At 41.0% G+C, this 15,278-nt stretch overlaps 1 protein-coding gene across 10 annotated transcripts in view; it reads left to right on the forward strand.

Moving 5' to 3' along the window:
- Positions 1-13,521, forward strand: part of Kiaa1841 (KIAA1841 ortholog) — a 61,380-nt gene extending 47,859 nt beyond the window's left edge. For 9 of the 10 annotated variants that reach the window (XM_027388008.2, XM_027388007.2, XM_027388009.2 and 6 more), the window contains 2 exons: positions 2,688-2,779; positions 4,174-5,776. In XM_027388008.2, the coding sequence (XP_027243809.1) occupies positions 2,688-2,779; positions 4,174-4,210 (129 nt within the window). In that variant the 3' untranslated portion in view covers positions 4,211-5,776. Of the gene's footprint in view, positions 1-2,687; positions 2,780-4,173; positions 5,777-13,464 lie in introns of those variants that run through there. The other variant, XM_027388011.2, reaches the window with a different exon arrangement.
- The last annotated feature ends 1,757 nt before the right edge of the window (positions 13,522-15,278 follow it).

A 15,278-nucleotide genomic window follows, 5' to 3' on the forward strand; every position in this document is an offset into this window, starting at 1 on the left:
ACCATGACCATGGCAACTCTTAAAAAGGAAAACATTTCATTGGGACTCAGTTCAGAGGTTTAGTCCATTATCATCATGATGGGGAACCGTGGAGGCATGCAGGCAGACTACAGTGTTGGAAAGGTAGCTGAGAGTTCTACATCTGCATCTGCAGCAAAAGAGAGTGACATTGATCCTGTGTTGAACAAAACCTCAAAGGCCATACCCAGTGACACACTTCCTCCATCAAGTAAGATCATACCTCCTAATGGTGCCACTCCCTAGGAGCCTATTGGGGCCATTTTCATTCACACCACCACAACTATTATACTATACTTGGGTGAAGTGCTCCTTTCTTGTTTTATTTTTAGCATGAAAAATATAGAGATGTTTTTAAAAGGGTGTTGAAGGAGCATCTTAGATGCTGTTATATTCTGTGCCAATTAGCCAAAATTCACCTACAAGTTTTCTGTCATCGTCCACTATCTGTGGTCCATAGGGTCTCTGCATCATACATGATAAAGCATATTATACTTATAGGGTCACCAAGAGTAGGTTGGCTGTGCATTGTTGGCCAAGTGACTGTGAAGAAAGTGCTGTATCTTTGTATGTATTACCTGTCTTGCTGAAAACCAGGACCATACCACACTTGTGCTCCCACAAGAATTACTGTCAGTCATAGCATTATGTATCATCAGTATCTGCACTATAAATGCACCATAGCTCCTACCCTAATCTGTTTTGTATGTTTTTACTTCCTCATTGGAGCACAAGGCCCTAAATCAGTCACCAACAGCAAAAGTAAAATGAAATAAATGGTAACAGGACAGGGTGGCACAAATAAAAGAAAAATTCAGTTACCCATAAAATTTGCAAAGGAAAACAGCTGAGACCTTCAGTTAGATGAAACTTCCTTAGTGAAAGGACCTGTAATTATTAAATGTTCATTAATTTTTAATTTCTTAGCTTCAACACTAAAGTAGAATCCACAAAAGAAAATTAGAATTCATGAAAACTTAAAGTTCTTCTTTAAAAGCACTGTAAAGAGAATCAAAAGACAGCTAAACTATGTGATGAGCTAAGCAGAACTATTTAGTGATACCCTGTCTCAGAAAAAGGGAAAGAATTAAAAGGCAGTTCATAGTTTGGGGGCCAGCCTGGTCTACAAAGCAAGTTCCAGGATAGCCAGGACTGTTACACAGAGAAACCAGTCTTGAAACCACCCCCCAAAAAAAAGACATTGCATATTCGGTAATAAACTGTGTAAAACATTTGTCTGATGAAAAGGTTTGTGGAAAAGGAAGGGGAGAGGAATGTTGTAATAAAATTATAATCTCAAAAAAACTCAGTAGCCAGGCAGTAATGGCACAAGCCTTTAATCCCAGCACTAGGGAGGCAGAGGCAGATCTCTGTGAGACCATCTCAAAATAAAACAATAGAGACTGGAGAGGTGGCACAGCACTTAGAGGCACTGGCTGCTCTTGGAGAGGACTCATAAGCACCCATATTCGATTCCCAGCACCCACATACCTGCTCACAACCCTCTGTAACTCCAGTCCCAGAGGATCCAAGTGCCTCTTCTGGTCTCCAAGGGCACTGCACATCTGGTATGGAGGTATGCAGGCAAAACACCCATGCACACAAAATAACAAAGTAATTTAAAGTAGTAATAAGTAAAGAAACCAAGCAGAGGGTTAGCCAAACATCCCGAAAGAAAGGATGCAGGTAGCAAGAAAGCATGAAAAATGCAGCATCATCAGTCATTAGAGATACAGGTTAATGTCTCAATGAGATGCTGCTTCTAAAAGTTCTGAAATTTTTGTTCAGGTGCTTGTGAGGATGTAAAGCAAATGGAATTTTCATAGATGGCTTGTAGGAGTTGTGGGAAATAGTTTGGCAGTTTTTCATAAATGCAGTGCATTTATAGTGTCATTATTCATAATTGAGAAAAACTAGAAAGTCCCCCAGATGATGTCCTTTACCTAGTAAATGTGACAAGAAATATTCTGAGATTTCCTGAATTTAAATGGGCTAGAAAAGAGGTAGAGGAAACTTAACTCAAAACAAGGTGTATGGTGCACACCTCTAGTCTCAGCACTCAGGAGGATGAGGCCAGAGTACGGTCACATTGAACCTTCCTACTCCCCGGGCTTAGTGGGCATTTTCCCAACTGCTCAGTAGTCTCACTAGTTATGGAGCTGTGCCCCAGGACATGCCCTTTCTTTTTTCTCCGATATCTGTAACAGCTCAATAAACCCTTTTCTTTCAAAGAATCCTCAGACTTAAGGGGTTTTGGTTGCTGAGGATGTAATTCAGTTTATAGAATGCTCACCCAACATGCTTATGGCCCCAGCACAAATAAGCCAGATGTGGTGGTGCAGTCCCCATACTCAAATGGAGCAGAAGGGTCACAAATTCAACACCAGTCTATATAAGACCTTCTCTAAGGGTGAGAGGAGTTTGGAGTTAGCAAATAAAGTATACATATTAAAAACAAATAAAAGTAGTGGCTAAGAACTGCACTCAGAGTCCAGTGCCAGACAAGAGCCAGCTCTGTGCCTGTGCATTCGTCACACCCAGAGCTGTGCACTAAAAAGCCCAACCTTTATAGATCTAGATAAAAAATAAAATTACTTTCTAAACTTGGATGTATATCTTGTTGGGGGGTCAGTCTTTATTTGACTTAATTTTGCTTCTTTATCCCACAGTTTGCAGGAGGTATTTATTCTAGGCTTGAAGCACAAGTCAAAGCCTCTGCACCTGGCAGTGCCCGGCAGAACAGCTCAGACAAAAACCCCAGGTAAATCTACAGGAAGCAGCAGAATGCCTCTGGCTCTGCAGAGTAAACCATGTGAACACTAAAGCACATAGTATGACTTCAGTCTCTTATTTCATCAAACCAGCACTGATTTTAACAAGTCATGAATATGAACTTTCATAAACATAAAAAGTTTGGTTTTCTTTTTTTTTTTTTTTTTTTGGTTTTTCGAGACAGGGTTTCTCTGTGTAGCTTTGGAGCCTATCCTGGCACTCGCTCTGGAGGCCAGGCTGGCATTGCACTCACAGAGATCTGCCTGCCTCTGCCTCTGACTCTGCCTCTGCCTCCGGCGTGCTGGGATTAAAGGCGTGTGCCACCAACGCCCAGCTAAGTTTGGTATTTTTTTAAGTTTTCTATTTATTGAGCCAGCTCCATTAGAGTCAGCTGATAAAAATGAATGCTGCAGGGGTTGTGGTATACAGCCCAAAGCTAAAAAGCTCTCTTAACCCACTCAGGGCCCAACATGTGACCTCTAACACCAAATAATAATAATAAAATAATAGTAATAATAATAATATTGTACTAGTGGTAATAGCCTCAGTGCAACTATGAGCTGGCAAAATTGTCATACAATGTGTAGATTGTGTGATAGCATTACTTTAGGAACATCTTTGGATCTTTCCTGTTCCTTGTTAATCTCTCTCGTCCCCTCTGGTAGTATATTCTCAAGCTATGAAAGTGACCAGTGACCAAAGAGAACACTGTGTTCATCAGCATTTGAAGTAGGCTTTGCGTTATTTTAAAGTCTCTTCAACAATCGACTGTCCTAAGAGTTTATTCTGTCCAAATGGTTGGCAGACCTGGTTCAATTGACCCTTTTAAAGGGAAGCAATGGTATATCAAAGGGAGGCAATGGTATATCTCTCTCTTTACCAGAAAGCCCCTTGAGTACAGTAACACCTTACTTCCCTTAAAGAATTAACTGGTAAGTCTTATGCTGTTTTACATTAGGACTTAAGGTACTGAGATGTGAACACAAGTGTCAGAGATGCTAATGTGCCCAGTCTGTAACCCTGAAATCCACAAAGCTACAATATCAGCCTTTTTGTCATTGTGCTGAGTTCATCTAGAACTGCTATAATTATAGCTATAGTTTTTACTTTTCTCACATTCTAAATGTTCATTTGTTTCCCCAAAGAAATTGTAATGTTTTTCATTACAGTACTGGTCCTGACCTGTATATGCAGTGTACATACTATAGTCTCTCTCAAAAACAATCTGCATTCCAGATTGCATCTCACTTCAGGGGGTTTAGAAGATGCTTGATGAGCAGCACAGTTTCACTGAATGTTGATGTTGTCAAGCAGACAAACAAGGCAGCAACAATCTTCTCTTCCAGAGTCAGTCTGACTTTCTTTTCTGTTTAAAAAATCTAGGTCTAAAAGTCGTTTTGGCCAAGGGCGTCCTGCATAAAGCACCCTAAAATATAAAAAGAGAGAAGGCACACTCCTGGACATCTGAAATTGTTCATTTACTGAAGACCTTCAAAACAATGACTTCTAGGTGTTTTACTAGTTATTCCTGCAAACCACAAAATCATGCTGACACAAATATATAGTTAGGCTTCATTAAAATTAATTGTAAATATAAATTTTTATATAAATTTCTCTTTGTATAGTTGTAGGCTGTGTAGAAAATAGCTACAAACTTTACATTGTTAAGATTCCTAATATTTGTTACCCTTTGTTTATTTGAAAGAGAAGAGGCCTAGATTGTCAAATGACTGAGTTTTGGTAAGGCCTTAAGAAATTTAGGGATATGATTGGTAGTGTTACTGTGCATGTATGCTCATCACCATGTCTTTTGAGGGCTGTCCAGTGTTAGGTGTTGTATGATGAAATGTCCAGTGATGCTAATTTAAGATGGTGTGAATTTTAAGGAGTGACAGATCTGGAAGCTGTACTAATAGAGTTTCAAGGTGAGGTTATTCCAGTATCATGTTGATCCAGAAGGATTCATCTTTTCAAGTTACTGTGTAGAAAGCACAGTGTTAGTCAAGCCTTTGTTTCTTTCAGTTTCTCATGCTTCTCTGTTGGTCCTCTGACCCTGAATGACTGGTCATTAGCTTCTCCTCTGTGAAGCCAGTGACAGGGTAGGGTAGAGTCACTTCAGCCCTGTGCAGTCACTTGTACGGTTCTCCAATCCATCCACTCTCTAAACCATTTCGACAACCCCTTAAAAATCAATTTCCAGATAGATTAGATAGCTGGAAATTTCATACATTCAAGAAAAATAAAATAACTATGTTATAAATCAGGTTTTAATTTTTTCTAACCATGTCTATAGCATACCCAGGGAAATGTAAGCACACACTAAATTATGTGTTTGGAGATTATTTATAAGTCTCTGAAAACCATAAGGTGCACATGATTTCTACTTTAGTTTTCCTTTGCCTTGTGGTTCACATCTTCAAATTATTCAGAGAACAGGCCTTGATACTATGTAGCAGGACAGCAGTTTCAAAAGAAAAGCTCAAGTCTTACACTCAATTCACACAAAAAATTTACAATTTTAGTATATCTTTTACTTGCTATATGGAACTCAATTATTTGATAATTATGTTTTTAATATCTGGAAATCTTGTTTTATATATATGCTTTTCAGTTGATTTGATACTGTGGAAAAAGCCTATACCATATTTATTTTTTTTAAGTGTTTGTTACTACAGGATATGTGAGTCTCACACCTTATGGTTACCTCCTGTTGTGGTCATTGTAATAAGAAGGAAACCTGCTCTTTGGATTTTACTGACGATAATGTGCACGTTGCTTCTCCCCCAAGGGGACTGAACTACTGATTGATGCTAACAAACCAGACTTTATTACAATCTGACTCTATACAGAATATGTTTTGTTATTTTGTGTCTGTCTGTGATACATGGACAGGCATTTCTTCTGCCAAGTACTTTAAGGATTTCCTTACATTAAATCTGAGTTTTCACTTCTTTAATTGAAATAAATGGCAATGACAAAAAACTGTGGGGAAGGTCCCTCGATCTGGCTCATTCTGATGTCTGAGAAGTCTGGAGTTGTCTACAGTCTACATATTTCTCTGGAAAATTAGCTGTGTTGCAAGGTGAAATTCTGAGGTTTTGCAGTTATCATTTGAGTGTGGAGGCACAGCCCATCACTCTGGAAACTGAAATTTTCCTGTCTCAGGACAGTTAGCAAAACATTTAAGGGTTGAAATACTACAGAGGGTCTGGGCACTGGCTTCATAGTAGAACACTAACCTGGAGTGCACAGCAGAATCTAGGTTTGATCCCCACTAACAGGAATGAGTGAAAACAGCACATGAAAGACAATCTGGCCAACTGCACAATTTCTTCATTGTGTTTGTTACTTTTCTCTGGAATGTTTGGTCAGGAATTGTGAGGTATATAATTGTTTTGGAATCTGAGGCTGAGACTTGTCATTTTTTTTTCTAATGGCAAATGTAAGTAAACATTAAAAAGTCTTTTCTCTCCAAACCTGGCAATAATTCGTCAGCCAACCTCTAGATATCATTGAGTAACTGTTAGGCATCTCCCAGGCCAGAGGCACTGGGTTGTCTAACCAGCCCAATTCCAATGGGTTAGCTCATCCAATCTCCCTAAAATCTGGTCTATAGAGGAAGCTAATCCTGGGACAATGTTACAAAATTATTAGGAGTGAGTAAATTAATAGGTGTAAATAATTAATACAGTAATTTCTGGGTTATAACAATATCGCCATAAATATCCTCTAACAATAGAGGATATTGATATTATTTGTTTGAAAGGTATTTTCAGATTCTTTAAGGTGAAAGTTTATTGAATATGTAATTTGAATTTCTAAGGTACATGTGTGCATACATGAGTGTGTGTGTGCATGCATTTAGGAAGAGTCTTTGCTTGGCCATTTTGTCAGAACTGTCCCCTAGCCCATCTGCTAAGTTAGTTTGCAATTAGAATGACCCCTCCCACACTGCCCACTATGTGATTACCATCCATGGATGATGAAGGTCCTAGTTCTGCAGGTGGTGTTTGGCCACCTGGCTTGTCCTCAGCCAGAATCATCCTCCACAGATATTTTCCTGTAGTTTCCACTCACTGACCCCACACTGCTCTTGGTTCTTACTGACCACATCCCAGCCACCTGCTCTTCCCAATGAGTTAGTGCATTTTTGCTTCCATAGGAGCTATTCCTATTGTTTGCAAAGCTGTCTTATAAACCACATTTTGGGTTAGATGTAACTTCCTCATGGGAATCCTTTCCACTGCCCAATGTAAAACAATACTCCTGAGCCATAATAGTTTGTTTCTACAGGTGTCTGACATTATGGCTCTGATACATTGCTTACTTGTCGATTTGCAATGGCTCCTGATATAAAGTGTGAGCCCCAAAGAACAGACCCAATCTTCCTTACTACCTTAGTGTCCCAAACAGTACGATGATTAGAGGAAATGACACCAAGCTGTGTCTCACTGGAGGTCTGAACTGTCCCAGCATGGCAGCACTGTCTTTCAGCTCTGCTAGATTCTCCTTATCTCACGATGGGTTCTCAAGGCCAATCTGTCTGTTACTCAGACAAAGACACCAGTTCAGTTCCATGTAGGCCAACACCAAGTGAGCTCTGCTGAAACCTCTGAAATCAGCTCAAGTTATAAATAGAGTGGCATTTTAAATAAACTGTAGTCATGGCCACTTGATCTCTCAACAACATTCTAAACACGGATGCTTGAGTAATAAATAGGCACTGTAGCATTTTAAAGGGAGGTACCATAAAGTTACAGGCATCTCTCAGTCTCACCAAAGTGATTATTTTTGGAGCTTCTGTCTTACTCCTTTGAAACAGTCTCTCACTCACCTGGAGCTTGCCATTTTCCTGCTGGGCTGATGCCTAGAAAGACTGAGCACTAGGGTTACAGGTACACACAGCCATATTCAGACATTTATGTGGGTGCTGGGGATCCAAGCCCAGGACTTTGTGATTGCTCAGCAAGCACCCTTGCCCACTCAGCCGTCAAGCTAGCCCACCAAACTGAGTCTCATGCAGTCCTTTTTTGTTTTGTTTTGTTGCTGTTTTTTGAGATGGCATTTCTCTCTGTAACAGCACTGGCTGTTCTTGAGGTATCTCCGGAAACCAGACTGGCCTCGAACTCACAGAGCTCTGCCTGCCTCTGCCTCCCAAGTGCTGGGATTAAAGGTGCGTGCCACCCCACCACCTCGCACATGCAATCATTTTTTAAACTTATATTTCATCCCCCTTTTTCTGTATAAAAATAATACTTAGAGTTTGGGAGGTGGATCAGTAGGTGCTTGGTGCATAAGCAAGGAGGCCAGAGTTCAATCCTCAGAATCTGTGTAGAAAAACAACATATAATGTCTTTTGTTTGTAATCTGGGGAGGCAGATCCCTGGGACTGGATAGCCAGTCCGCCCAGCCTTCCGTTGAGAGACTTTGCCCTGAAAAACAAGGTGGAGGAGCCTAGCCTTCACACATCTGAACACATGTACTCTGCCACACATCTGTGCAGCACACACATAGTACAGAGAGAAAATGGATGAGCAGGGTCTCAGAGGTAATGCCTGTGAGCTCAACGAGGTGCATGTCATGAATGTGAGAAAGGAAAGATCCAAAGGGGAAAGCCGCTGAAAACGCATCTAAGAAGTCCCACACACAGCAACTACATGCATGCATTCCCAAACATAATCATAGAGACGCTGCTGAAAGACAAGTTTTGAGAAGGATAATGCATCACTCACACGGAACCCCGCTAAGATCCACTTACCAGAAGCCACGGAGGGCAAAGGCAGTGCTTGAAGAAGACCCTGTCAACTACAGACACATTCAGCAACTTGTCTTTCACAAGACAAAAGAATTTGAGCACATGTGTGTGTGAGTGAATGAGTGAGTGAGTGAGTGAGTGAGTGAGTGAGTGAGTGAGTGTCCATGTGTACAAGTGCACATAAGCATCCCCATTGTGCACAGGACAGTGTTCTTACCTACTTCTTTATGGGCAAACAGGCCCACAGAAGGCAGCTTGTCTAAAGGCAATGACACACACAAATAATTTTGCCCGCATACTTGGTGACACTGTTATTAACTGTCAGTATGTGAAGCACACTTAGATATTCAGCCTGACACATAGTGAACACTCAGAAAAACGGCTGTTATCAAACTACAGGAAGATCTGGCCTCACTTGGCTCATGCTGTTCACCCACCTAGAGGGTGGTGCTTGTGCTCAAATCCCGCCTGACTTACCTCCCCATTCTCTGAATCGGTCTGCACCCAGGACATTCGCACAGGCAAGCAAGGCTAGCAGTCCCCAGCTTTGTTAGAACTGTCTGCATATGTAAGAAACCACTGAAACAAACATAGCACTTTACATGTAATTTTGAGTAAAGTTGTTGATCCTTTGTTCTGACCTATGATTGATACATTTATCCAATAAAAGAAATTAACAAAATTAATTCTTGAATAAGAAATGTCACCTGTCCAAACTATCTTACATCAAGAATAAATATGTGAGAGAAATCTTTATTGTCTTCTGCTTTAGCCACAGTCATAGATGTGTGGAAGAAAGCTGATTCCCTTGTCCGTGTTGGAGCTAAGTTTGTTTTTGTTTGTTCTGTCTTGTTTTCTAATGGTGCTTCATTTTGTCTGACAAATAAGTGTTGATACTCTTCTAGTAGGGACTCAGAAGCTGGGGGTGGCATTATATTTGAAAGGTCACAAGTGACTCTTGTGCAAGTGGATTGAGAAGTGCACTGATGTTTTTGACATGGTAATGTTTAAACGACCAGCACAAACGTCCACCACAAATGTGCTGAGGAGCATAAAGGAATCAGGACATCATGGACGCCAGTGCCAGAGCCTCACCATGAGGGGCTGTGGACTAAGTTATGTGTGCATTCAGTTTTCAGGGTTAGCTTTTGTAAGTGTGCATGTGTGACCTGTCTGTAGAAGGAAGCAGAATACTGTGGAAAGAGCTGATGAGAGAAAAACTGCTAAAACAGAGAAGTCGAGAAGGAAGAGAGAAATGGAATAAGGAAGGCTACTTACAAGATTACTTTTAAATTTTATGTCCTTCAAAAGCCAGAATTGCCCATTATGAGACCTGTGGATTTGCATATCTATAGAGTCTCTAATTGTCCTGGAAAAATAAAGGATAAAAATGCTTAAATGGTCCAGATGAATTAAGATAAGTCATAGCAGACAGATCAGTGCAAACACTACAACATCAAATATTCCTCCTTTCTGCAAATACTTTTATTAGCTTAGCAAAACCATAACCTCTAATGTATAAAATTAAGTTCCAGATTACCTAGTCTGCTACACTCTGCACACTGACCTGTGTGGCTGCCCGGCCTGCCACCCTCATTCTTCCCACCAAGGTGGGTGAGACACACCAATGTGGGAAGCACAGGGCAGAGTTACCCAGTATATCCATAGATGCTATTCAGAAATGGGACAGAGGAGCAGCTACAGAAGAGAACACAGCATCCTAGTAACCCAACAGAACAGTGTAGACATCTTGTAAAACATTCCACACACACCCATCCTGTCACAGATAATCCTTTACCTCTTCCTTTCCCAGAAGCAAACATTTCATTGAACTTTATAATTACTGTGCCACTGCATGTCATATCTCTCTATATTTTGCATCCATAACATAATAGTGTGTGTAAACTTCATGTAATGACCTCATACTGTACATATGCATTCTTACATAGATCCTAAATTACACTTTTAGAGTAATATATTTTGATACAGGTATGTGAAACATATACAGCTACTCAACAGTATTCTAGTTTATGGGTCTCCTAAAATTCATTCATCTGTTTCTTTTTTGGGGGGTGAGGGGGTTTTGAGACAGGGTTTCTCTGTGGCTTTGGAGGCTGTTCTGGAACTAGCTCTTGTAGACCAGGCTGGTCTCAAACTCACAGAGATCCTCCTGCCTCTGCCTCCCAAGTGCTGAGACAAAAGGTGTGCGCCACCACCGCCCAGCCCAAAACAAAAAAACAACAAAAAACCCATCATCTGGTTCTTGTCAGTAAATGTTTATAATATGTTTAGAGTTCATTTTGATTTTATTCTTTTTAGGCAGTCTTATTATGTAGCACAGGCTGGCTTCTAACCCATGTTCCTCCTGTCTCAGCCTCTGGAGTGCTGGGATTACAGATGTGTCCCACCACACCTAGCTTCAGTTTTTCCCCCCCTCTTAACATTCCTGTAAAAACCTCTGAACATTCTTTTGTGCATATTGATACACACAGCTGATGGGCGGGTCAAGTTTCCCTCCAGAGTTGTTCCAGCATGGGCTCCAACCAGCAGCATGAAACCCCCTGTTGGCTCAGCCATTGGCAGTTATGTCAGTCCTGTTGCAGTGATAGCACAAAGTCTCAGCAGCTCTGATCAAAGCTTTGTTCCTGACTCTGCTCATAGTCACTAAGGGAGCTGGCTGACAAACACTCCATCAGACACTCGATTTTATAAAGCAGGGAAAAGACACTTGCCGGGCCCAGCTGCAGCCCATGAAGTTCCTGCACTAAAATAGGCCTTCACTTTTAGTTGAGCCAAACAAGTCATGTTGTCAGTCTTAACTTCATAAGTGGTCCCATTCCTCCCCTTGAGATGCAGAGTATACTATAATTTCCGTTAGTCCAGAGAGAATGAAATAGTGTCCTCATTTTTGTTTGAATTACTAACTTAGGGAGGTTAAATGTATAGTTAACGTGTTTATTGGTCACTTGGGTTTCTTCTCATTCTTAATCCATTTATGCTAAAAACAGTGCCATAAGATAATGTATAAAGAACAGAAATATATTTCTCTAAGTACTAGTTCAGGCCTCTGTGTTATGTCCTCCTGTGGGAGAGTGTGGAAGACAAGCTCAGTGGTGCTGAGTAATGTCTCTGTTTAAAGGACTGTAAAGCTGGACAAAGTAGCACATACCTGTAATCTCAGCATTCAGGCAGGAGGATGGTGGTTTTGAAGCCAACCTGGGCTGCACAATAAGACTTTACCTTAAAAAAAAATTCTTAATGCTGTTAAATTGATAGCAACTGAATATTGGAGGGGACAGATTATTAAAATCTAAATAGTATCTATTTTCCTACTGAGCTTTAAGACTTACTATATGTGTGTGTGTGTGGTCTGTGTGCATGTATGTGCACACTTTATACTCTGCACATTGATCTTTTATTGGTTATAAGTATTACCAATACTTTCTGTCTTTCAAAACATGATATTTCTATTTGTTTAAGGTTGTTAAAGATTCATGGAAGTTATTTTCTTGTTTTTTTTAAGAGTTTATTTATTATGTACACAGTGTTCTGCTTGCAAGTATGCTTGCAGGTGGGAAGAGGACACCAGATCTCATTATAGATGGTTGTGAGCCACCATGTGGTTGCTGGGAATTGAACTCAGGACCTCTGGAAGAGCAGTCAGTGCTCTTAACCTCTGAGCCATCTTCCAGCCCTATTTTCTTGGTTTTTTGTTTAGTTTTCCATATTTTGAGATGGTGTCTCAGGCTGACCTGGAACTCACAACAGTTCTCCTGTCTTTGTTGTTGTTGTTGGACAGGATCTCTCTGTGTAGCCCTGACTGTTCTGGAACTTACTCTGTATACCAGACTGGCCTTGAACTCAGAGATCCATTGCTTCTGCCTCTCAAATGCTGGGATTAAAGGCGTGTGCCACTATACCTGGCAGTATTGTCTTGACCTCCAAAATCATTTTCACAAGCATGAGCCACCATACCTGAAGGGAGTTAATTTAGACTATAATTGTGTGCGTGCGTGCGTGCGTGCGTGCGTGCGTGCGTGTGTGTGTATTGATTTTTCTCTTTATGATTCCATCTCTTTAAGAAATCCTTCATGGTCCTGATGTTTACTGTAATATTTGCTTGTAGAAGTTTTTACATTTACCTTTTTCACGTTTATGTGGAATGCAGTAAGGAGGCTGCCACTAGACCTGATGAGATTATCTTAGAGCTCGGTATTGTGTCTGGTGTGAAGTAGAGATCTAATTCTTGCATTTACAGAATTTCTAGCTCCATCCCCAACTCCCTTCAGAGTGAGTAGAAAACACTGTGCCAGTCACAGCACATGTCTGTGCTTGTGGAGGCTGTGCCAGGGGTATTTTGTTGAATTGATTTCTTTGTCCACTTCTATGGTAGATTCACTAAGATTTGTTCTATTTATTTGCATGTATGTATGTGTGTGCAGGACCCACAGAGGTCAGAGTAGGGCATCTGATCCCCTAGAGCCGGAGTTATAGGCAGCTGTGAGGCCCTGACCTAAGTACTGGGAAGGAACCAAACTTGAACCCCCTGCAAGAGCAGCAAGTTCTTTTAACCACTGAGCCATCTCTCCAGCTCTACTATTTAGTTTTGTGTTATTGACACATTATAAAATGCCTTTCAGTTTGTAGCCACCTTATATATTCAGTTGCTTCACTTTCTTAGTAGTTTACATTGCTTATACAGTAGATTCTGAACAGACCATATTAGGGAAACAGAAACCATGCTAGAATTCTCAAGAGAGGTTTCACTGTAAAGGGAACTAGCTAAAGAGACAATAAGGAAATTTTAAACAGGATATTGGGATAAGAGCTGAACTAACAAAAGAAAGCAGTTAGAATCATTAGAACCTCAGAGGAGGGACTTCTAGAGGTATGTTTCTAATAAATTCCAAATTTTTCAGATCAGCGAGATGGCTCAGTGGGTAAAGGCTCCTGCTACCAAGCTTGATGACCTGAGTTTGATCCCTGAGACCCACATAGTAGAAGGAGAGAAATGACTCTGCAAGTTGTCCTCTGGCCTCTACTTTCATTCCATGACACACATATATACGCACACTAAATAAAAATGTAATAAAACATTTAAACAATAAATTCCCATTTTCTTCTGAAACTAAAAGAACACTTTATATGTTCATATAGAAAAAAAATAATCTCTTAGACCCTTAAAAGAAAGTTCAGTTTGGTGAGGAGGGGCAGACCAGCCCTGCCAGCTGTGAGTGTATAATATCTGAATCTGTACCTCTGGGAGGCTGGGATGAGGATTGCTACAAGGCCTGCCTCAGCCACACAGTAAGTTCCAGGGCAGCCTGGGCTACAGTGAAAGCCTATCCAAAAAAACCCAAACAAACAAACAAACCAAAAATCCTGCACAATCCAAGACCAGGGCTTGTGTTCAGTCCTAACAGTGAAAATCAACACCTTTCTTGTGACTGCAAATCTGCAGCAGTGAAGCCCTGCCCAAGTTGTGTCCTGCTGACTGACAGGTCAGTTCATGCTCAGGCTCACTTGTCTGGAGAGTTCTCTGAATTATGACTCCAGGTCAGAATTAGAACACGGCATGAGTGATGTGTGACCCAGGCACATGACTTCGGACTGGCTGCTCCACGAGCAGAGTCCCTCTGTGCAGTCACCCCTTAGCTCTGTGGCATCAGGGAATCTTCATTTTGTCGGACGTGCTGTTGAGTTCAATCTCATGTGAGCCCTGATTTTAAACATTAGCGATTATACCCCAGTGTGTTCCACCTCTACAAAAAGGGCGCAGAGAATGACGGGTACATGTGGGGAAACAACCCAGGGAAGGAGAAACTTCATTAGAGGTGGAAAACTAGGACCCCAACTATGCCAGTCAGGAACCATTACTTCTCTATTGGGCTGTGTCTTTTTCTTTGGTCCTAAGTGGAGGAATGAAGGTATAAATTTGGATTTAGTGCTGTCTTACTAACCACACACCAATTCCTCAAGGATGACACTCCCTCTCAGAAGCTGGATAGATGCCTGTGATTATGTCGTTTACCTTTTTAATGTTCTTAAATCTTCTCTGCTGCACATACAAGCCTCTGTGGTGATAAGATTTCTCAAAATTTTTAAATGCACTGGTCGTTGGTGGTGCACGCCTTTAATCCCAGCACTCGGGAGGCAGAGGCAGGTGGGATCTCTGTGAGTTAGAGACCAGCCTGGTCTCCAGAGTGAGTGCCAGGACAGCCTCCAAAGTCACAGAGAAACCCTGTCTCGAAAAATCAAAAAAAAATTAAATGCAATGCAAGTCATTTTTAAAATAAAGTTTTAAATATCTGAAAAAGAAAGCAAAGTAAAACACAGTCTGTATCACTGACAAATCTCTGTGATGCACTAGAACACCTGAAAACAAGCTCAACAACAGTCTAGTGATTACAGTGGGCATCTGCCATCCCTGAACAGCACCAGACAGCAGCAAACAGCCACTATGTTAAAGACAACAAGAATAATTTCAGTTCCATGGAGTGAAGTGCGAAGGGATGAAGTATGTGGGTCCATGCACCTGCACACTGACACCAGAAGCTGTACATGCAGGAATCACGAGCAGCAGCCAGTGATGGAAAAGCTAAAAATACACAGGGAAGGTCATGTGAACACTGAGTACACCCCAGAATTACAGCGTCAATATTTATTGATGCTCATCGCTCAATAAATTGAGAAGGAAATTCTGTCTTCTGCAAAAATTGTGGGTGGGTGGGTA

The sequence above is a fragment of the Cricetulus griseus genome (genome assembly GCF_003668045.3).
Source record: "Cricetulus griseus strain 17A/GY chromosome 1 unlocalized genomic scaffold, alternate assembly CriGri-PICRH-1.0 chr1_1, whole genome shotgun sequence".
NCBI lineage: Eukaryota > Metazoa > Chordata > Mammalia > Rodentia > Cricetidae > Cricetulus > Cricetulus griseus.